Below are 24,064 nucleotides of genomic sequence, written 5' to 3'. Positions count from 1 at the left end.
GTCTCCCTGCAACCTGCCAGCTTTACTGCGTTTTTGAGCTCCTCGGAGCAGATTGAGCACCTATAGCACCCTTGACTGCTGCTTGTTCACCAGGCACGCCATGTCCTTCAGTTTATATGGCAGGGTTAGTTTGTCGTGTGCAGCCCGTGTCCAGATGCACTGAAAACTTTTTGTTTAAAAACTGTTGAATCACAGTCGACAGTTGATTCACGGTCGACTGTGTTGGCGACCTGCTCCTTAGTTCTCCTGACAGCTGAGTTAACTCGTAAAGACAGGTGACGGAGGTCACGGCTCTTTAGTATGCATTCTCGATGTGCAGATGACTCTTTTTTTCATCACCTCCTCTCTTTTATTTTTACATCGCAGCCGCCTCTCTTGACCTCCTCTGTCAGTCTGCATAAATAGCACGCTATCAAAGTCATAATTATTGTCAGTCAGCGTGCGCAGGTTTATGCATGTGTCTTTGAGCTTGCCTATGTTTTTTAATCAAGTCATGAATATCAAGTGCTTTACCAGTGGGTGTCCGAGCAGCCAAATGAGACAGCATTCACCATGTGAAGGACAGTCTGTTGTAGTAATGGCTGCTGCTCACTAGAGGTAATTGAGACGATTTTAGACCTGATTTGCCCCTTCTGACAATCACGGAGGTGAACACTAGTGGAGGTCACTCAGTGTCGATTATCTGCCCAAATAATCCTGAAGTGCTGAATTCTACCTGCCACCGATTGAATTATAAATCAATTGTCCCAAACTGTCGTTTGGAACAATTGTTGGATTTGTTCATGTTGGATTGGCTCAGATTTGAGAATGAGACTGTGGCCAAAGCCACACTCCATTGAGGAGGTCCTCTTTTTTTCATCCACATGGGGTCCAGTGGTCTATGCTTAATGCCGTGTCATACTAAGAATGTACAGAGCTGGTGAGGCGATTATACCCTTTCACATTCATGTCAGCCCGTTCAAGTAGCAAGCACTTGTACTTTAAGAAGTGCAAAGTTATGGAAAGATGTTTTGTACCCTGGTATTAAGATAACAAGGGGAATGCATTTGATTAAGCTGTTATTCCACACACCCCATGACCAAATTTAAGAAACAGGCAATTTGTTGGACCAACTGAGGGTAAAGGGGTTATTGAAATTACAGATGCGGTAAACAACCCTCACATTTTCTCAAATGTGTGTTAGCAAATTTTTTTTTTTATTAATTTCTGCTAAACAGGGGAATGTAATTCATCTCCATACCCTCTTCAGCTGGCTGCTGATTGCAAGCACAGAGTGGCCTCAGCCTCCACACAAAATCACATAAAGTAGATGCACTCCAATGATTTTGATCAGATTTATCCCAACCGAGGCCATTCCAATCACATTAGAAATAAATTCACATGGCCCACTTTTCTTCCTCAGCCCTTTCCATTCAATTCTGCCTTGAAAAATTGGTTGGAATGCCACCTGATGGGTGACTTAATGCATATTGTGCTCCTTCTTTCAGCGATCGGAATACAGTTTTTCAATTTAGTTTTAGGTAATGGTAATGTTCCCCTCGTTTTAAAGCCTTTATTTAATATGTAATGCAATATAGGGCTGCTCAACAACGGGTGTGTGAGCCAAACAACAACAAAGTCAAGCCAGGACACGTCAAGTTGTGCGGTCATATGAGCATGTCCCTGTCCCTTGACATCCAAATCAAAGGGGTGGCATTGAATGTGGCCAAGTTGAACAACATTATCTTGTTTTCTTATACCTCTGTATCTCTACCCATCTATTTCTCTTTCTTTCCTCTGTTTATACTCATAAACGAAACACGCAAAGTCATGGATTTAGTCATAAGCCTGTTTTGAACATTTGAAACACAACTGCTGTTAAACATGCAATGTCACACACGCACACACAGGGGACAGAGGCATACACGCTGTGCCGGTTGTAGCCAGCCAGCTCATTTGGAACAGCCTTCAGTCCTGTTCGGGTGAGATTAATTTTAGAGGCTGACTAATGTAATAATTGTCACAGCATGTTAGCAATTTTCAGTCCCATTCGAATCCCATGTTTGTAATTTTTGTCTCTCCTCTTGCACAAGTGTGTGTGTTATCGCAAGTAGGAGAAATATCATTATCCAAAAATATCTCCCCTCTAAATGCAGGTAATGGCAGTGCGCTCTCATTCAACACCACTGGGATTTGTTATTGTAAATAGATTTCGAGGGGAAGGTGTTTTCCCGCAGGTTTTATCAGCCTGGAAGCACTTACAAAACTTTTAGCTTCGTCCATGTCATCCAATTTTGTTTTATTTCCGGTGACTCATTTTAAGTATTTAAGAAATTGTCTTTATTACATTTTTGTGAAATTCGTGAAGTTGTGACTCATGGCCACAACCTCTGAGTCTGACTGGAAAGCGTTTGCCGTAATTGTGCAGTAAAATAAGCATTTTTTTCTCAGGAACAGTTTAAGCATTTACGGCATGCTCCCGTCGAAGTGCTTGTCAGACGGTCAAACAGGTCCCACGCACGCACACACTGATTTTGATGTTGAGTTAAGGCAGAGTGTCAAGTTAGCTGTCTGTGTTTGCATCAGATGGGTCATTTAAAGGACGGTGGTGTAACTTTATGGTTCCCTGTGGTCTGTGTTCTCCTCCTGACTCTCTCTCTGTCTTTGAGCTCGATGGCTCCCCACAGCTTCAGACCATCACGCTCAGCCCCTGGCCCTCTCTGTCCTCTCCCGCTCTCTATCACTGTCCCCCTTTTTCTCATGCCCCCCCCCTCCTCATTTTTCTCCTGTTATCTTGCCCCTCTTTTTATTTCTTTCCTGAGTTTATGCCCTTGAAGAGGTAATGACCATCTGTATGTCCGTCTTTTTCCTTCCTCTCTTTCCTTTTCCTTTTCTTCCCTCCTCCTCCTTGTGTCACTCTCTGTCCAATTTAGAATTAAGTTGAGTATTTTAATTAAAGCTGCTCGGTCTGGAGCCCAGCTATATTTATTATATCCAGGCTCCCCATGAGCCAGTGTGTAGAGATCCTGTGGCAGCTTGGCTGTTGCACAGTTAAGCCATGAGGTCTGAAGATGACGAGGTTCTGGAACAACCCTGACAGTGAAAATCAGGTTGGCCGACATAGATGTTTGCAGTTTTTGCTTCAGTAACTACCAAACAGAATTCATGTCAACTGATCCGACTTAATTTGTTTGGTGGATAAATGTGGCAGGCACAAACAGCTATCAAATTTTAATGAATTAGATTTTTAGAACTCTTTATCTTTAGCTGGGAAGCACTTTGTAACGGTTGTTTTGAAAGGTGCAATGAAAATAAAGTTACTTTTATGAGTATTGTTATTCTCCTCCCTTATTCTGTCTCGGCTGCTCCTCTCCATCTTCGCCACAATAATGTCCCCTGACAGCACAAGGTCATTTTAAAGTGCTGTGCGCTCTAGGGTTCTGCCACAGGACACTCCAAGTTTATCTCAGATATGTAGAGAGGAGGGGAGATCACAGTCCTGCAGCATGCACCATAAACTACTACATTACACGCACACACACACACACACACACACACACACACACACACACCCCCCACAGAAAGATCAGTGACATAAACACCCATAAATGCACATAAAACACTTGAAAGCACAGAAAGGATCCAGGGAATCACATACACACTCAAACAGCCTTGTGATGGTCTCTGTGGTAAATCACAACTGGCTGCAGTGTCCTGAGTGATGCGTGACACTGTGTCTTTCTTGTGTTCAGGATCCCGGCAGAGAGGAGGCCTTGTTGCAGCAACTGAGGGAGAAAGACGAGCTGATTCTCCGACTCCAGAGTGAACTGGTAAGATCCACTTACTAAACACACACAATGTAATAACAGGCAGGTTTGGCTTCAAATGTCAATGTAATTTGCAAAACGTATAACTTACTTATAAGAGCTGGCATTAAAATGAGTGCACTGTCCTTTCTAAGCCCTTCTGTTTAGAACTGTTAGTTGGCCTGTGTTTATTCCTACTCAAACAGTTCTGCTACTGTCACTTCTCTATTGTTATGTGGAAGGCTTTTTATATTCAGTATATAGCAACCTGGTTTATCTAAACTGAAATTTTTTACAATTTTTGTGTGTGGCTCATATGTAAATAAGAATGATTTAGAATGAGACATGTCGAACCCTACTGACTGCTAAAGAAACACTGGTCGCATGTTTTCAATTTTCATTAAATATCGATTGCATCATGTGTCCAAATCACTTTATGCAAGTTAATAAGATGAACGGCTCCACTTATAGACAGGCAGGGGCATCTTACATTATAGATAAAGTTGTCTAGTCAGAAATAAATAATTGTTAATTCTGAAAGATTGCTAGGACTAGAAAACATAAATATAGCAAATAATTAACAGCTCCCTTCTGACCTCCAAGTTGAAAGCTGGTCCCGTCCCCTGCTTTACCAGCCTGAAGCTTCAGCTCAGAAGATCGTGACTCAGTTTCGCGTGTACAGGATTTAAAAGTTATGGGAAATTTACAGTTGAGCAAAACTTTTTTCCAAATAATTCAAAGTGTTTGTAACTCATAAGAGAAACAATTTATATCATCACATTGAGAAATGGAGTGTCTGCTTATCTAATTTTATCTGTCACAGATTCTTTCCATCGGTCTTTGTTCTTTTACAATTTGAGATGAATATTTAAAGCAGCTTGAATGTTTTTAAATTATTTGCTTTATGGATATGAATTAAAGACTAATTGCCTTTGAAGCGTGAATCTTTTCATTCCCTTTCAAGCCTTAAAATGTCTTCTTCTTTAGAAAGGTTGAAAAACATCCCAAAGAGCTGCAAAGTTTCACTTTGTGTTGAAGTAGCTTTGTGAGTTTTCTTCACTCTTGTGATCTTCTGATATGTGAGGCTTCATACAGCACAGGGTGGAGTGAAAGTGATGACTGACATCAGAAAGAGAGAGGAAATAAATGTGAGAATAGTTTTAATCTTTGTTTTGGTAAACTGCTTGTTCCCTCGATCTTGATGTGATAACAACATTATTGGGACTCCAGTCAAGCCAACAGAGAAGTATTATTGTATTGAAAATCGTCTCTAATATTGTTCGATATTCTGAGACTTGAAACTGCCAAAGCATACTCATAAAATACATAGATTTATATTTTGTGTTTGTTTCCTCCCTTTTGGAAACTCGTTTAAAGCATCATCTGCAAAAAACGCTCAATATGGTAACATTTTTCATGGTTTGGAAGCTCATCACATTTTTTATTTGTCACCTGTTCTATCAAATTGAAGTAATGCACACATTCTGCGAGCCCTCAGCAGGATAATGTGCCAGTGTTAGTGGCAGCAGTTAGGGAGATGTCAGACTAACCCACTGGCTTGAGTCGCATTTGGCATCTGTTTGTTTGATCACTCCTCGTTTCTCTCCTCTCTTGTCTTCTCTCCCTCTTCTCTGTCGTCCCGGTCTTTCGTTTTAATTAATATACACAGCAGCTTCTAATAAGACATAATAGGCTCGGCGGTGATAAATGCCTCAGTATCCTGGGGTTTTGAAAATAGCGTCGGTGTCTTGTTTCATTACCAACATGAGACAATGTTCCACATTTTGCACATGTACAGTATATTAAACACCTGTCCAGCACTGCCGTCTGTGTGGTTGAAGGGGCTGTGAAAGTGATGACAGATGGTTTTGTAAACAAGGTTATTTGTCAAAGAAATAAGCTGTCATAAAAACAACAACAAATACTTAGGAACAATCACAATCGTGCATCATGCGGCGGTTTCATACGTAACCCGACAGCTCCCCATCGGAAGGTAGTATTTGAAAAAGCAGATGGCGAGCGTGAACGAGTTGCTGCTTGCACTCAAGTTTTATATCTCTTGATAAAAAAAGTTGTTATTGTTGCTAAAGCGAGGAACACAGCTGGACCATGTGTCATATTTGTGTTACTGTGCAAAAATAATAAACTTTATCTCAACGGAGCTAAAAATGCTTCACAACAGAACTAGCAAAGCCTTGATTGATGGCCTTATAATGTGATTTTTAATCAGCTGGCCCTTTCAGTACCGTAAACCACAGGAAAACATCTAGAAGATTTAATGTTATATTAAAAGTTGGATACAGCCCAATATAATAATTTTATATTTAATTAAGTTTTCACTGGAATAAAGAACACTTGAAATGAAGAACTCCAAACGAGCAGACTAGAAGTTATAGAGGAGATCGGAGCCTATTGAGGGTGATTGTATTTCATCCTGGCAGCCTGAGGCTAAGGTTGATTGATTTGTCAGGAGGCTGCTGGAGTTTATATATTTTTAGCTGTGACAAAGGCTCACGATTGTCAACAGATTATAGTGTCGTGATCAAGAAGGTTACCGAGCAGAATTTATTTCACATAACTGCATCAGGGACTTTGATAGGTACTTGGGCTGTTGCACTAAATTATTGATTTAAAACAAACAGCTTTATAGCAGTGTTTGTACATATACTTTATTGTTCCAGTTGGAGGTCTGTCAGAAATGTGACACCGTGTGCACGTACGCTCACTGAAGCTCTTTCTATCTGTTAACCTCTCTGTTTCTGAGACGGGCAACAGGAGAAACATCAGGAGAGTTAATTAACACGGACATCGCTGAAATAACTTTTAATGGAAGTCTCATCTCACTTACCACTTAAATTATATTAGCTATTATAATTGTATCTACATAAAATCGAATGTGTTATCCAGTCATGTTTTGCTCACCCAAGTATGAGGGAGGAAGGGTTTTAAACACACATTTCAATATAACACAGTCAGACGCATCACCACCACTTTCTCACCTCCTCTATGTCGGTGTCAGTCAAACCTGAACATCACCATCTTTGTAAAGGTAAATTCATGTTTGTCTGCCTCTAAAGTTCCCAAAGGCAATATATATATGCCTCTGCGTCTGCAGCCGGAGGCATTTTGTTTTTAGCTAGTCCGTGCGTCTGTCTTCTTGTGAACACACAATCTCAGGAGCGCTCTGAGATACTTTTTTCACATTTGGATCAAGATGAAGATGTTCAAACTTTTTGAAAGTGATTCTTCACAGAGGTCTGGGAGGTGTTTCACCATATCTGGCACAAACATTAATTTAACTCAAGGATGACCTGATTAGAATTGGTTGGTCAAAGGTCACTGACCTCAATTTACTCAATTTTTTCTTTATTTGGGGTTATTGGTAAAGTTTACAACAATACCTCAAAGGTAAAATTATAACAATATATCCAACAAGTCAAAGGTCAAATTTGCTCTGACATTGAAAAATGCAAAAAAAAGAAGAAATTATGAATATTATATAAAATGTTTACCAAGAGATACTGCTTTAATTTGTGTTTTAAGCTTACACATCTTTTCTCTCTTTCTCTCTCTTTCTTTCTATCCCTCATTCTCTCTCAATTTCTCCCATACGTTGACACAGTAAAGCCACCAACTGGCTGAGCAATTTTGTCATTCTATTTTACTTTATGTTTGTCATTTTCTCTTTCCTGCCACATCACACGTGGCTCCATCAATCAGTCTTTAGGGCGTTTGGTTGCTTGTGCATAAGCAAACACTCACATATGTTGATAAGGCTTGACAGTGTGTCTGTGAGTGAGTGTGAGTGTGTGTGTGTGTGTGTGTGTGTGTGTGTGTGTGTGTGTGTGTGTGTGTGTGTGTGTGTGTGTGCCTGTGTGTGCCTGTGTGTGTGCATGTGTGAGCATATTCGTCTGCTTGTCACATCTCTCTGACAGGGATGTTCTGGTTCCTGCCGCCAGCTGGATCTGATTCCCAGACATATACCGCTTGGTTGTGTGTGTGTGTGTGTGTGTGTGTGTGTGTGTGTGTGTGTGTGTGTGTGTGTGTGTGTGTGTGTGTGTGTGTGTGTGTGTGTGTGTGTGTGTGTGTGTGTGTGTGTGTGTGTGTGTGTGTGTGTGTGTGTGTGTGTGTGAGTCTTTGTGTGTGTGCCTGCTCTAAACTGCAAAAAGTCTGCATATACCTACTAGTGTGTGTATATCAATAAATTGTCCAAGACAAGGCTGTATCCTTGCTGCTGCCTAACCTTATTTTTATCTGCACTGTGTGTCCTTGAAACAAAGGTCATTCTGTCAAATTTATGAAGATGTGCATTTTGGGGGCATGTTGTGCTTATAAACACCGGTGAAGGTGTACAGGCGTCTCTGTCGGTGCCAGTCCAGGATGGAAAGGATGCCTGCTGCAGCTGAGTTAAAGTGCAGCACTTTGAAGGAAAGGGCAGCTCGTAGCCGGTGCTCTCCTGCTCTGCCTGCGTCTGTAAATCTGCCAGTGAAAACCTATTAATTATCTCCTAGAAGGACCTGCTCGCTGGCCGGCCATCACTAGCTGTCACTTTTTATGAGATCTCTCCTCTCTCTGCTGGTGCATTTTGTCGAAGCAGCGTGCTCCAACTGCAACATTTAACTGCGGAAAGCCTCCTCTTGCTTTCTGTGCAGTCACGGGCATGACTAATGAAAACAGATCCTCAACCTGCTCCGTCGGCTCACTCGTGCTGGATTTGAGAAGGACAGTGTATATTTGAGTCTCGAGCTGAATCATAAATTACCTTTCATTCCCTTCCTAATTTGGTCGATTAATGTTAATCAAGGTTAATGAATTTCTCAATATTTCATAGCCACTGCAACGTTCAATCCGCTCTCCCCCCCTCTCCGAGCAGTGAGCGGCGTCGGGTGAGCTTGTCAGAATGATTAGTGACATCATCATAAACTGCTCCTGGTGGAAATGGTCGCCACAGGTTCCTCTTGTTTCAGAGGACTTGCAACCTGCATTTTCAAAATAATCACAGAGGCAGAACTCGGCCATTTCCTGGTCAAGGTAGAAGTGCTGTATTTTGAAAGGAAAGGGCCGACGCTTTTCTCTCTACACCTCGGTCTGTAAATCTGCCAGAGGAAAGCTATTAATTATCTCCTAGAAGGACCTTTCTAGGAGGCTGGCCAGCACTGGCTGTCACTTTTTATGAATTCTTCTCTACTGGTGCACTTTGAGGGTGTTCCCCTGCTCCAGGATTTGGCCGTAGAAATGTTCTCCTGCAATTCAGCCCCGTTTTATGACCTCTCTGATTTCCAGGAGAGACAGGGTGAAGGGGGGAAACAAGGATTTCGGGTCTGTTGAGGTTGTTTAGAGTTGCAGTTTTTTTTCTTTTCTGGCTGGATAGCTGAGCATGGAAGGCTACTCTACACAAAGTGTTACAAGGGGAGCCAAGGCATGAGTCTGCCGGGAGAGCATTTAGTTGTTCTTTTGAGTTTTTGTGTTTGATGTCCTTTTTTTCAGAGATTTCAGAACACAGCTGATGTGTGTGTGTGTGTCTGTGTGTGTGTCTCTGTTTGTTTGTTTGGTATGCAGGAGAATGCCAAAGCTGCCCTGAAGATGAAAGACCGCCAAATGACTGACCGTGTAACACAGACCGAGCACATAGGGCCAGAGGTGAGAAACACACAGACCACGCTAATGCTTTCTTTTGCTCTGTCCGACACAAACGCACAAAAAAAACCTTGCACTACATTTCTAAGCACTAATAATAGACTTTATTTAATGATGGCTGAAGCTTTAAGAGTTATTATCACGAGATGAGGCTCAGTTTTATTACAAGATTTTCACTTCTTCCATCTCAGTCCGTCTGCTTTGTGATTATACATTTTATGCCGAGCCGCAGCAGCCATCGCTCACTTAAATAATCCTTCTTATTCCCTCTAAAGATCGTGTACTGCAGTAACGTTGATATTTCCGTCCACTACCTGCTCGGAGAGAGCGCTGCGCTGCTTCCTACCTGTCTGCCTGCCGAACGCCCTCGGTTGACATGGCCTCTTTGGCATCACCGAGGGGCTGACAGTATGGGAGCGAGGCAGACTTAATGGATGACTGTCTATAAATGGCTGCCTGTAACGGAAACAGGAGCAGAGTTCTGCGGTCTGGTTCTTTGTTTCTCTTTTTCGCTCTTTCAAAACACTTCTTTTCATCTCCTCTTTCGCTCCAGAGTTTCTTTCATACCTTTAATCCCGCCGCACGTAAAGTTGGCACGAATTATTTTCGGAGGGGGGGAAAGCTGTGTCATTGTGTGAGCGAGTGGGCGCACATTACCCACACTAACACGTAAAATACAGACTCAACAGATAATGTTTGACTTTACTCATACAACGTCAACTGAATAATTAATGCATGACTTGCACATAACAAAAATAGAACTTTCCCTTGATTTTCACGTATATGCCGCAGAGCACCTGGTAAGTTCACTACTCTGAATTTTTGTTGTAGGCTACACAGAACTTTCATTACGAGATATTGTAAAACATTTTTTCACTTGCAGAGATTTAGACAAAGAATTACGTTTTAAGTGATTATTATTCAAGTCCAATAACCATTGAATACCCATAGAGAAAACCTCATAGGGCAAAGTGGTCCATGCACCAAAATTATCCACTTTGGTTCTGTGTCTGGAGGTGCACATTAAACAGTGGGTGCACATATTAATCATGGATATGATAGAACCTGGTACAATTATGGCAAATCACATCGACTTTTTCCCATCAGAGTGCTCTCCTTGGTAAAATGTATAATTTCCTGTGTGGACTCACATGCTGCAACTGTAAGATTAATGAGACACAATTATGCCTGTTGCACACAAGAGGACATTCTAATCTGATTTTAGAAACATGGGGAAACTACACACATTTAGAATCTTTGAATTGTCCGAATTCACACACTAGACAATCCAGTCGACACGCAGGACCTCATACTTGGTTCTGTGTGGCGAATTATGAGACATGTGAACTCACACCAACCAGTGTGATCAAACGTGACTTCAGAATACAGAACAGACACAAAGATGAGGCGGACTGCCGGGGGTGTCAGCTGGCTGGGTAATGTTTTACACAAAAAACATGACTCGATACCTTAGGTTTGTTGTCCTCTTCTTATGTCACCTGGTACGGTAAATACAAACTAAGGTTCTAAACACAGGTACACATTGTCGGGTTACACTTCCCAATCAGATTTCTCTCAATGGCTATTGTGGGTCTCTGCTCACTCACTTAATCGCTGTCCCTTTCATACTACACAAACGTGTCTGATTTATGAATCAAAATCAGGGAGGCTTCGATTCATTCTGTGACATTAAGATTATGTCTGTAGATCCCTCACACTATCATGACCATTCCACCAGATAATCTGGTCAGATCAGTCTCTAATCGGCAACGCTCCCTGGATCTGAATCGGACTGGAAATCTGGCTGATTATCATCTATTGTGCAGGAGGGATTATTCATAATCCCAGTAATGATTTTTGCTTCACCACATCATGTTGTACGTTGACGTCACAGGTCAGGAAACAAGAGTATGAACAACTGTCTCATGGGTCTCCTCTAACATAGAGTGGGGGAAAAAGAGATGGTTTTATTATCTTCTTTATTATCTCTTGCATCTAAGTGAACTTCACTTGTCCAGTTTATCTTGACAGTTTCATTGGGTCCTATCTTCATTTTTACTCTTTAATCTTGCAGTGTGTGCGGAATATCAAAGAGTGTGTGTGGTTATTTGATGATCTTATTATTCACAGTGGATTTGGTGTTAATATGCTTTAACAGTGAGAGACTACAGATGGCCCCATACCTGCTGCACTGAGCTACAGCAATAAAAAGGGAGGTAATCGGCTGAATGACTCGGCCGTCATGCGACTTACTGTTATTAAAAATAGACCTACATTTTGCTTATTAATACTTGCATCTTTAAGTCTTTGAATATTACACACATGCAATACCTGCATGTTTGTAATATACAAAGACTGTAACACAAATGTGCAACAGACAAGGAAAAAACACAAAGGTACATGGTGTTGTAGGTTTATGTGATTTAAAAAATGTATGTGTACATTTTGTGTCCTGCAACTAAAATAATACAGATGTAGTTTCCGCTCTCCTGTCCAGGTCTACAGTCTGTAGACGGCAAGAAAATGGACTGAATGGACACAGAAATTGCAGTGGTGGATTGTTAGCGACACTCTGGTGATTTGTTGGGCTATTTTGGTTGTGTTTGTGTTTTTTGCGCTGAACAGTGAGTCACTAAAAACAGGTGCTAGCAAGAAAAAATAACTTTCTGTGCCTCAGAATAATTCCACCTTGTCGAATGCGGCCACGTCAAGTTACAGCCATGACATCTTATTTCACCATATCTTTCAACATCCTTCCTGTATCACCTTTTTCTTTCTTTTTCCCTCCCTCAGTTTTTTTTCTTGTTTTCCTCTGTCAAACAAACACACACACACACACACACACACACACACACACACACACACACACAGTCGTAGATATGACTGTGCCATCTCCTTTTGCCATCAGTGACTAATGCATTTCTCATAATGCAGCCTAATGGCCTCAAATAATTGTGTTGGTGCTGTCGGCTAAAGCAAGCAAAGGTGTGGGTTTGCGTGTCGCTGTGCAAATTTGTATGCATGCCCATGTGTTTGTCTTTGTCTGAGTGTCTGCTTATGCAAGTGTGTGTGTGTCTGTGCACGTGTGTGATGTGAAACAGCCATTAGTCCTGGCCTTGGACAGTAAAGCCAATAAAAACACTGGAGAAAGTGTCAAAGTAACTTCAGGCAAACTGGTTGCATTTAGGCCCCAGACAGTCTAATTAACTTATTAATGTGATGGTTTATGTGTTTTGCGTTGTCATGCCTCGTGGCATAATTTGCACATTTGTGTGATGAGGCCCTCAACAGAGGTCTACTTTAGTTGATCAGTAACTTACTTACTTTTTGTCCAGACCATAGACTGTATATTAAGATAGGCGACACCTCCCCACCTACTCCAGCTCTAAAAGAATAAAGCCGAAATATCCCAGATACGAGTGCTGCCATCTTGCTTTTTTTATGTCATTTGGATCATGTGTGCAGTAGCTATTGCAGTGTAGAGCCACGTCGACAAGGTCCTGCCAACAGGCCTGCTCGACCTATCTGTCAGCTTTCAATCATGACGTTTCACCACGTTATTATAACATCATAAAACTTAAAAAAACAAACAAAACATAAATGACATTAACCATCAATGTCACAACCAATAACACGGAAGAAGATGGATTTGTGACCTATCGGCAGCCAGCCACCAGGGGGCGATCCAGATTGTTTGGCGGTGCTTTTGGAGAGGATATTGTCCGTTTACATTTTGGTCCAGTCATCTTTCTCTGAACAAAATTAAATGTGCTTTGAGAGATAACATAATTTTAATTTGTTCGATAACCTCAGTAATGTTTTTTTTTTCAGACATTCTGAGTAATATTAATTTAATGAATTAAAAGGCATTTAAGTCAATCACCCTGATTTCGGCAAGAGTCAGACACTATTTTTTTCTTATGGTACATTGTGAATGGGTTTGATTAACTGACAGATAATCATTTAAATTGAAGTAGTTCCACTAAGTGTCTCATCTACTCATGGAAAAGTGATAAATGAATATTCCATATATATGGGCTGTTTGACATTTCCACATATTACACTGTGGCAGTCAAAAAAGTATTGTTTATATTATACTCTATTGTTTATTTAGTTGTGTCATAAATCTATATTGTAAAACATTTTGTCATTATTGATCATAAGCTTTGAATCCACATCAGTACCATTTTCAACATGGTACGTTGAGGATGAAAATCAGGAGCCATACATGTAGACGTCGACCAAAGTTTCCACTTGGAAAGATAACGAGATTCAAAAGCTTTGGGTGATTAGAGCCGATGCCCGGTGCCACATGCTGCAAACTAAAAGACGTGCCTTCCGCTGCGAAATCAATATTTAATGTCGTGCATGCTCTACCCAGACTTCACCCCATGCCTGAATGTTGTCTAATGACTATTGACTGTGAAAGGCAAACTAAAGCGGAGCACAGGGTCATTTAGAGGACCAGGGAAGACAAACAAGGGGCTTGTGCCTAAAAGAGGGGCTGGTCTGCCACATTGGACATGGTTTTAGGTAAATATAATCGAACATGGACCAGAGAACTACTTTGCAACTTATGCCATAGACTGGTCTAACCTCACTGACCACCTACTGAACAATCTTGTCAAACAGTACGGAGGAAGTCCATGGAGTCACAAAAGTACAGTTGAGTGCTCAGAACAAAGTCCAAACTCAGACTTTGGCCCGCGGCGCACCATATGGACAAAAATCACGAAGATGGAAGGAGGTAACAGCTGCCGTTGCTGCAACTTACATCTGCAGAAGACATGGCCCCAATTTACACCGATTAAAAAAAAAAAAAAAATTTAAAAAAAAGTTACTACTTCTGATTAACAATATTTAAATTGGTGTGGATATGAAATTACCTCTCTCAGGATTAGAGATTTTGGTCTTATAGCACAGACCCACCATATATCCAGTACTGGTCTGTTAAGAAGAAGTAGGTCAGTAGAGAGTGTTGGGGTGTTTGTCAGAGGGATAGTCGTGTTTCTAACCTTATCATCTTAATACAGTAAGTCCAGCTTTTGTATATCCAGCCACCATATTGCAATGCTGTCTATTATAAGACCAGTACCTAGCTATTGAGTCCTCCATATGCTCAGGGCCCTTGAGTAGATGGGCTCTTAATGAGAGGAGCAGCTGGCTGCCCGCTAGCAAGCTAGGCTAGCAGCACAGGTGACTTAACTCAGCAGTAGCTCAGAGCATGTGCGGCCTGATTTTGCCCCCCCATGTTTGCATGCCCGTGTGTGTTAGAGAGAGGGAAAGAGAGAGAGAGAGAGGGGCTGAGTGTGTGTTCATGTGTGTTTAGGAGATGCTGCGGCATGGAACAGGCCTAAATAGGTTAGCCACCCCGGTGCATTGAGGACAGTCGGCTAGCAACAGAAAGTGTGTCTACAAGTGGGGCAGCTATTTCTACTGCCTCTGCCACTTCATTAGCTCGACCATCTTACTCATCCTCTCTCCCTCTTTTCTGGAACATCCTCCTGCATTACCTAACTTCTCCTTCTCTCCCACCTGTTTTTCTTCCCTCTTGCAGAAAGTGCAGAAGTTAGCTTTTCAGGAGCGCTCCTCTCCTCTCCTCTCCTCTCCCCTCCTCTCCTCTTATCTGGTTTGCAGGGCTCCAGGTATCCATCAGGGATTCTCCTGCCCTGGTTTGCCCACCATCGTACACTTTGTCCCAGGGACAACTCATGGCCCCCAACACTCTGTCGCCAACTTCCATAAAAGTTCCTCTTTAGATTTACTTTAACGGGGTCACATTGAGTTTTGGTGAGTTCTGGGAAGGTCAACTAAAGGAAAAGTTCTGGTTTTCCTGGGCTGCATCCTTTATTCTTCACTGACAAGTCAAGTTGTGCTCTCAGGAAGTGTGTGTGCATTCATTTTGGATTCAGATTAAGTGACTTCTAAAGGCTAATTTATGCTCAACATAGACACATTAGGTGAACATATAGAAATCATGGAGGGGCAGTGTAGCTAATAGTTCAGGTGAGACGTGAGTCCCAAATTCAACAATCTAGGAACTTTTGTGGAGAGACTTTTTGAGTTGCTAATAAAAGATACGTTAGATGTTGTTAGAAACTCTCGACTCTCAGCTCCGCTCTATTGGATGTGTTACTAAAAACTAATAGTCACATCAATGTGAAGAACACATGGAAGAGTGATGATGTCATAATTTCTCACATGATGCCAGGAGCCTTTAGAGTTACATCTTGCTACGTTTCACAGCTATAGAAAGAATATTTCCATTCTGTCAAAGCTTTCATGAATAATGGACCATTTGCATTTATTATGCACCTATATTCTCTCTTCCTATCACAGTATTTCTTCTCCTGATTTTTGCATACTAAAACCATTTTAATATGCAGTATCGTGAGGAAAAAAAACACGACAGGACCTCTCAAACTATTATTTCAATCCAGTCGTTGTGACCTTCTTCAGCTGTTTATGTAGAATATAATAATTTTAATTTTTGGTGTAAAGGCAGATTTCAGCAGTAAATTATTGAGACGGTTAAAAAAAAAGTCAGACCTCTGCAGTAAGCGATTGCAGATTGAAGCTATTTGAACTAGATTTACAGTCCTCCAATGTATCGACCAGCCGATACAGTGTCTCTCCATCACTGCTGATATGGATCGTAACACAATACATGTGTAGGTCACAGAGAGATGACCTGTGAAATATGTGCAATATATGATATTCAATGGCCTTGTGTAGAGAGAGCTGCCGAGGAAGACCCAGATATCTACCTGAAGCTGACAAGTGGCAGTGCAGAGAGAAAGAGAGAGAGACGCAGCCAAATAAAAATTGAAACATGTGGACCGACCCCCATTTTTCAATTCTACACTTAAGGACTTCTCCTTTTTCTGTCGGCACACCGATACAGAGATGGCAGCCAGGGTGAAAGGGAAACTGAGAAAGAGTAAGAGAGAGGAATAAAGAGGAGGGTTATAGAGAAAAGGCACAACGCTATTTTATGTCCCGCAGAGACTCTTAAGAGCTGGAGGTATGGTGGCTGTGTAAAGGTTTTTCAGAGGGGATTGAATCGATTGAGACTGCTTTCTTTCAGCGGGCTAATTTCATGGCCATTCTTAAAAGGAAAACTTTATGGGGAGAATCAAAAGCTCCTGATGGTTAGCTGACTCTGGTTCCCGTTTCTCACTGCGTCTTTCTCACTCTCTTCATCCGTCGTTTTCTATTCTATTTCTATTCTCTGCAGATTTGTGATACTTTTTTTGTTGTGCCCCCCAGTTTTCCTCCCTTCGCTTCATCCCCACCCGTCTCCTCATCCCGTCTCTCCTTAGCAGCTTCTGAAATGAATAAGAAGAGCAGAGGGATATTGTGGATCGTTTATCGTCTGTTTCTCGGCTATTACATTTGAATGGAGAAACATTTAAGTCGATCATGCAGCTTCTTCCCATCTTCTCTCGCCTTTGTCTCTCACTCTGTTTTTCTCCTCTTCATCTCCAGAGAAATGTACTGAGGTATAGAGCAACTTTTTCATGTGCAGAGGAATCATGTATTTGCGCAACAAAACTAATTGCATATGAAAAATGACAAAACAAGTCTGTCTGGGAAGACATGCCTCAATATTTCTGAAAGTTTTTCTATTACAAGCCATTATTATGAAAATATAACATGTGGATAATGATTGTAATTAGTAAGAAGTGGATGAGACATCAGACTAATAAATTGAAGAAAAAGAGGAATATGACACTTGATATATTTAGTTACTATAACTATTTGAAAGAAGTGAAATTAATTCAACAATTATAAAACATAGATTAAAAACATAGATTAAATATAAAATTTTCTTTGGTATAACAAAATCATTAATATAAAAATATTTATTACGATAAGATTATAAACCGATGTTCATATACTGTATGTGTGTGACATGACAAAAGCATGAGGAGTAGATGGAAATCTTTAAGTTTATACAGTTTAACTCAGCTAATAAACTCTATATGAAATGTACATCGTCTCGGAAAGTGACGCTTATAACATCTGTAAATATTTTTGGAAGGAGTTGATGCTCTCAAACGCTAGTTTCAGTTCTTCTCCAATACAGCATGATGGTCATTTGTAAGTCAAGGTCCAATCTAGAGTAAGATAATAATAGTAGATGACAAGGAACAGTATCCATTGTTGCATGGATAGCTACGACCGTCCAATGGGTGTAGGTTCTGACATGCAGTGTCATCGAGCATGCTCACTCCCCGCCCCTCCAAATCTGATTATATCTGGTGTCCAAAAAACGAAACGATGGCGCTGGACAAAAAGCCAACTCAAGGCTTCAAAACTGCAGTTTGCAACTTAAGGATTACATCACAAAGGCTCTGTTGGAGTTATCTAATAGAAAACGACCCTACAAAGGAAACAAGCACATGGAGACATTCCTACACATTAAAATTTACTCTGACCAACATCAGTTTAAACACAACTTATCTGTTTCTTTTCATCTGACAAAGTCAGCTCTGTACCAAAGATGCCTGGGTTGTTTCTGGATGATTCCCCTCAGTTTTTGTTTTTTTTATCTGCTTAGGTCAACATCTGATATGTCCTCGCCTGGAAATTAGACTTTAATAGTTGCTTGTCCTCATGAGAAAAACATCTGCAACTTAAAAACGTAACTGTTATATATATAGTAATATATCTTGTATCTAGCCATAAATATCACTAACTGGACTGAGTGGGATTTACATGAACTAAGGTCAGTTTCTTCAGGCTTTTAAAGTGGATTCAATTTCGGATGAGTTGCTGAAGTTGAAACTTGGATTGTTGCATTCAGTTGCATTAATGTCACTTTCTAACTCGTACCACCTCTCAGCCCTGTGAAAATAATTTGTCCCAACACTTGTATAAACTAGCGCAAACAGCCATAGATTATTTGTGCTGAGCCTTCGCCCGGGGGAAGCTTTTGTCTGAAATGATCGATCCAGTGGGTCATGAGAAAAAGAGGGCTTTGGTCTAGCCTGCTTTAATTTATGTCCTCCCAACGTTGCTGTGCATGGCGCTGACACGGATCACGTTCAGCAGACCCCCCCCTGTTGAGAGAGTGCGGCTAATGAATGCCACTGGTTGCTCTTTTCAAGTATCTCTCTGGAGCTGGGGAACCCTGAATCAATATGTATGATGACATAGCTCATGTGAACCTGCGTCACCAGTGCTTTCTACCTCCTCACATCTTTGCCGATAGGGCCCAGTGCTGATTGAGACTATGTAGGTCTCTGATGCCTATTCCTGTAAACTAGATCATTTTGTACAGCCACAGTCCTGACTGAGTTACGGTGCTGATGGGGACAGAAATAACAAAGAACGTTGGGGAGAGAAAGAGGAGGAGCACCAGAGAGGCACTTTTCTGGCCTACTTAGAGATTTGATACATTTTTCTTTTTATGTCTGTCAGTCCTTCTTGTCCCTCCATCTTTCTCCTCTTAATCCTCCCTTTCTTCCCCTTATGTGCCCTTCCATGAAAATGCCCTTGATTTCTCTATCTCCCTTCTCGCTCTGATCTCTCTCTCCATCTTCATATTGCTTCTCCTTTCTCTGTCCCGTCCCCTTACCACTTTTTTTTTAACCCCTCTGCTGTCCTCCATCTTCATCTCCCCCATTTTTCCCATCATCTGTCTTGCTTTTAGACTATGTATTTTAGACATTTTCTTTTTTTTTCTCGCCCATCTTTGTCCTATTTCCTTCCATCATCTGTCTCTTTCGCATGTTTCTCATCCATTCCTTGATATCCTTTTATTCTGCCTTCCTGCACTCTCATCTTCACGGTCAGCCTGTCACCTGTATACCTCTCCGTTCTCATTCCCTCCCTCCCTCCTTTCCCTCATCTCCTTTATTACTGTTACACTTTCACCCCGACTTGCCCCTCCCTGTCACTGCTCATCTTCCATGACAGTTTCCCGACAGTTTCTCCAATATGATGAAATTTCACAATATGAACAAGTCGTTTGGAACTGAAGAGAGAGGGTCTGTGCTTTTTACCTGGAAATTGACCTAATATGCTTCATAGACATGTGAACACTCCTTTTATCTCCCAAAGAAAAAGATTCTCCCCTTTTTTGTTTGTTTGTTTGTAAACTCTCAAGTTCATATGGTTCAAAGTTCAAAGAAGGAGCTAATTATGATGAAGATCTTAAACACATGCGCTGTCACTCAGTTAGATTAAAACAAATGTAGCTTGAGTTCATTCAGCATCCAGAGCTATTTTAATTAGTCTAAACAAAGTTCACAGTAGAGATCGACTTGGATTATGACCAAAGAGGTTTTAACACCTGAAAGTTTGGACCAAGGTTCACGTCTTGGTTACATTGTTTCCATTGGATTCAGTTAGTTTTTGTCGTGAAGTTTGTTTTCACACGACAAACAAACTTCTCCATGGTTCCGCAATGAATAACAAAGCTAATCACCTTGATCATTGACATGAGGAAGTAGTCAGGACACCAGTATATTGGTTATGGATTTCCTTTCTTCCTTTGAGAGCTACAGATGTGTCGGCTCCCCGGGGCCGTCACGCCTGCAGCAGGTTTTGATTTCTGTTCAGAGCAGAGAAAAATAAACAAGATGAAACGTAATGGGAAACATAATATATCCCAACAGATCAAATTATAGACTGTAAATATAAATTAAGGATTTGTCCTTACCTCCTCTCAATTTCTAAAACCAAAATATATAAACTCTGCAATCTTTTGAGGATGACATCAGTTGCAGGGAGAGTTTGTGCAGTTGGATCCATGTGCCATCCACTAACACGGTGGAGGTGGAGTTCGTGATATACAGTATACTGCAGACAGCCACCAGGGGGGCGATGAAGACGCTTTGGCTTCCCTTTTGGGGAGCTGTAATGTCGTTAATCTTCATACACAGTCTATGGATAATATAAACTAGCTTCACAGGAAGTAACGCTGTTAAAGTGACACATCCTTTTACAGTTTACATGGTCACATTAATAGCAGAGAAATGAGCCCTTCAACAATGCCCACCCAGTGAAGGACATACCTTGGCCTTGGTATTCTACCTCCCTGTGCATAATACAAAAATAACAAAACACTTTAAACATTTATGCTCGGATGCATAATTTCAAGTCTTTGCAAAGTTAAACCAAATGTCATAAGGATAAACCTTGTATCCCTTTATTTATTTTTTCTCAATACCATTAGTAATTCATGTATTTTGTGTATTGTTTCTTTACTCTTGAGGTTAATGTTGTACACTGCGGCTACACATTTCTGGGGCTAATCTGTGGCTCTACAACTTTCCTTTGCATTTTTCATAAGCTGTGTTAGACAAACATTTTATCTGACTACTCTCCTGGAAGAGAGGGTGTATTTTATGTATAGAGGGCCTTTCCCTTGCTAAAACACAGTGTTTTACTTGTTTTGGCCAGGCTGGATTTAACATTACGGAAAGAGATTACAGCTCCTAATACCAGCCATCTACGAACAGCAACATGGGGTTGTTATAAGAATAATAATCATTTTTTGGTATATAAAATAATTACTCTTCGTGTGGTATACGAAAGGATATAGATAGTTCACACATTTTTTTACTGGTCGTTCGGAATTTCAACTCTTCACGGGACCCACCTTTTTCTTATTAATGTACTTTTCAAATAAAGATAACATTTTATGAAATTATCACATCACCATTACAGCAATGCCATAGTTTCATTGCTGTTAGAAGGTCCAACACACACACACACACACACACACACACAAAATCTGTCTTTTTCTCCGGCTGGAGACACTTTAACATGGCTGTTGAATGAATGTTTAAAAACTGGATTGGTCCATGAGAGAGTCAAAAAACAGTCTGAGGCAGATTCATCCACTTACAGTGCGATAAGATTTATTATTCAATGCCCACTTAGCAGCTCCTTGGCAGTCTGTCATATTGATGGAGAAGGACAGGTAATGTTTATAATGGTGGGTAAAATGCAGACATCTCATTGTATTCCTCTAAATGAATTTCTATTCCACTAGCATGATAACAAATGATAATCTAAATGAAAAGTTTTACTGTTTTCTCTGGTATATTGATGATGCTGTGTTGCATAAATATTAACTGCTATAATATTAAGGACACCCGGAGTCAGAATCCCTTCACGTGAAGTGGAACCACTCTTTCGAAGGGTTTAGCTTTACGTGTTCTGTTGTCATGTCTACTTGAGTTAGAAGTAGCTGTGTTGCCACCAGAGTTAAATGTCATGTTAACTAGCGATCTGGAGGTGATGTTTATTTCAGTACATATCTGTTACTTTTCCATCCGGTTGGAACCGGCCGTGTAGGAGTGCCGGTAATATTCAGGTACCCAACCCTAATTACCAGGGTTTCTATATCTTGCACTTTGCTGTGGTGTCACCAACTAGTTGTACTTTTTTATCTGTTTGTAGAAACCAGTTATAGTGATGCAAAGCCATCTACGCAGACCATTAGTAGGCTATTGGAGATGGAGGGTAATGTGTGTCAGTGCACATTGCCAGGTCATTTAAAAGACTGCAGCGCACATTTAGTTTACCAATGAATGAATGAATGAACTGATCATGTGAGTGAGTTGCCTGGAATGTGTATTTGCTTGAGCATGGCAGTTTCCACAGGCATCAGAATGAACCAGCATTAAACTCTATATGAATTTGTTCAGTAGACCTGTTTGTAATTATTCACACGTAATGAGAAATGACTGATAAATGTTTGTTAGCGGGGTAAGCAGTGTTGGAGGTTGATTTATGATTGCTGTGAAGTAAACCAGAATTAAGTGTTGCTTCTCTCCTCTGCTCTAACAACAATCCCTCTCTGTCTCCGCCCCCTCTCTTCTGTTATTGGTCGCTCTTTGTGTCAACATGTCTTCTGTTTCCAGGGCATCAAGGCGCATGGGAGCGCCTCTTTGTCGTCAAGGAGACAACTGAGTGAGTGTCTCTGTTCTGATATCACCTGCGTAGACGTGACTTGTGTCTTGTAGTGGTCTACCTTGATGTACCGTACTAGATGGGAGTACAGGGGGTCTTGGTACTGAGGCTTGATTAATCAACACAGCTCCACAGGTTGATTAAAACCCTGATCTGCAAATGTGTTCTTTCACAAATCAGCTATTATAGACCTCGTTCCATTTGTTAACTACAATCGGAATGGAAGGTTTTGAAGTTTTTGAGACCCTTAGTGTAATGTTTTGTATTTAAACACTGGAGTTAAGAATGAATTAATGATTTGTTTTTAAGTGGAAAATACTCAACAGCGAAAAAAAAGTCTGATTGACTGAGAGAAAAAACTAAAAGGATAGTTTCACTGCTGGTTTTGTGAAGTGAATTAATGATGGATGGGTTAAGAAGAAGTTTTAAATATAAATCAAGTCCTGGTATGGAGACCTTCTGTGTGAGGAATGCCACCTGCACTGCCTTGTCCTTTAATGTAGACAGGAATGCTGCCTATATATTGTACCTTTCTGAACCAATCCTTCCCAATGTGATGGTGACCGAAGGATCTCAGGCTCCAGCATCGTCTCTTATTGAGTTTAAGCCTGTGTAACAGAGCAGCTCTGTGTGTGGAAAGTTGAAATGAAAGCCAGTGTAATATTCTCCGTGGTGTAAGTCAGAGGGGGGAAGAAAAAAAATCTGTGTTCCAGCATAAGTCAGTGATACAGATAATATCTCTTCTATTGGAATTTGATGTAGCAAATCATTTCTGTTATAAGCCAATGACCTTGACAAATGACGTGGTTTCAGATACTGAACAATCTGAAGCTCACTCCTGTCTGCATATTCTCAAAGCTCAGGGGGCGTTCAAGTGTTTCAAAAGCCAGACGGAGCACATCTAAAAGATTTTAGCTCTGCTCAAATACCCAAAAGATATATTTTACCCAGTATTGTAGCATTATATCTGCAGTGTGATAGTAGTAAAGAAGAATGGTATGTGGTACATTCAGCCAATCAGGGATTTATGGGATATAGGATGCGGTCACCATGGTTTTAAAGGGTGCACTTTATTTTTCCCTCCTTTTCGAATTTGAATTGTTTTCACTCTAGGAAATGAATTACCTCGGAAGATAAAAAAATGAAAAAACAATAACAAAAGAAAACTGTCAAATACTCGATCAAGTATTAGGGCCATAGGAAAAAAAGAATAGCTGAGACTTCGAGAAGGATGTCGTAATATTGCTAGAACAAAATCATAAGGAGAGTTTGGTAAAATTTCCCAAAGTGAAAACGCCTCCAGGAGGAAAATAAATAAAGTGTATTTTTTTTCATGTGTATTCCCTGCCTACCTACCCACCCTGTACCGGACTGTACTGCAGTCGAGCATGCTTAAGAATTCGGAGCACCAACGTGTGAATGCAGTGTCCCAGCCATTCTCCTCTTTCTGTTCTTGTGTGAACTTTGAACCTGCCTGTCATTTCACTATAAACTGTAACCCCACCTGTCACAACTCTATAGAACCTTTTATTTACCAGTGTGACCTGTGACATCATCCAGACAGGCTCGACCTCCTTTCCACCCTCCACCCAACCACTCACACATGCATCAACAAAGGCAATCCTACAGTACATACACACGAAGACCTGACTCAACTCTTGAAATGGACACCTCCAATGTTAACCATGACGTATAAAGGACCTATTTCTGTG

At 40.9% G+C, this 24,064-nt stretch overlaps 1 protein-coding gene across 2 annotated transcripts in view; it reads left to right on the top strand.

Moving 5' to 3' along the window:
• ccser1 (coiled-coil serine-rich protein 1) overlaps positions 1-24,064 on the top strand; it is a 112,746-nt gene that overhangs the window by 43,476 nt on the left and 45,206 nt on the right. For both annotated transcript variants that reach the window (XM_053421454.1, XM_053421455.1), the window contains exons 9-10: positions 3,732-3,809; positions 9,345-9,425. In XM_053421454.1, coding sequence (XP_053277429.1) covers positions 3,732-3,809; positions 9,345-9,425 — 159 coding nt within the window. The remainder of the gene's footprint in view (positions 1-3,731; positions 3,810-9,344; positions 9,426-24,064) is intronic.

The sequence above is a fragment of the Pleuronectes platessa genome, chromosome 4 (genome assembly GCF_947347685.1).
Source record: "Pleuronectes platessa chromosome 4, fPlePla1.1, whole genome shotgun sequence".
Taxonomy (NCBI): domain Eukaryota; kingdom Metazoa; phylum Chordata; class Actinopteri; order Pleuronectiformes; family Pleuronectidae; genus Pleuronectes; species Pleuronectes platessa.
The sequence above is the reverse complement of the archived record's forward strand: the minus strand, read 5'-3'. Positions and strand labels throughout refer to the sequence as shown.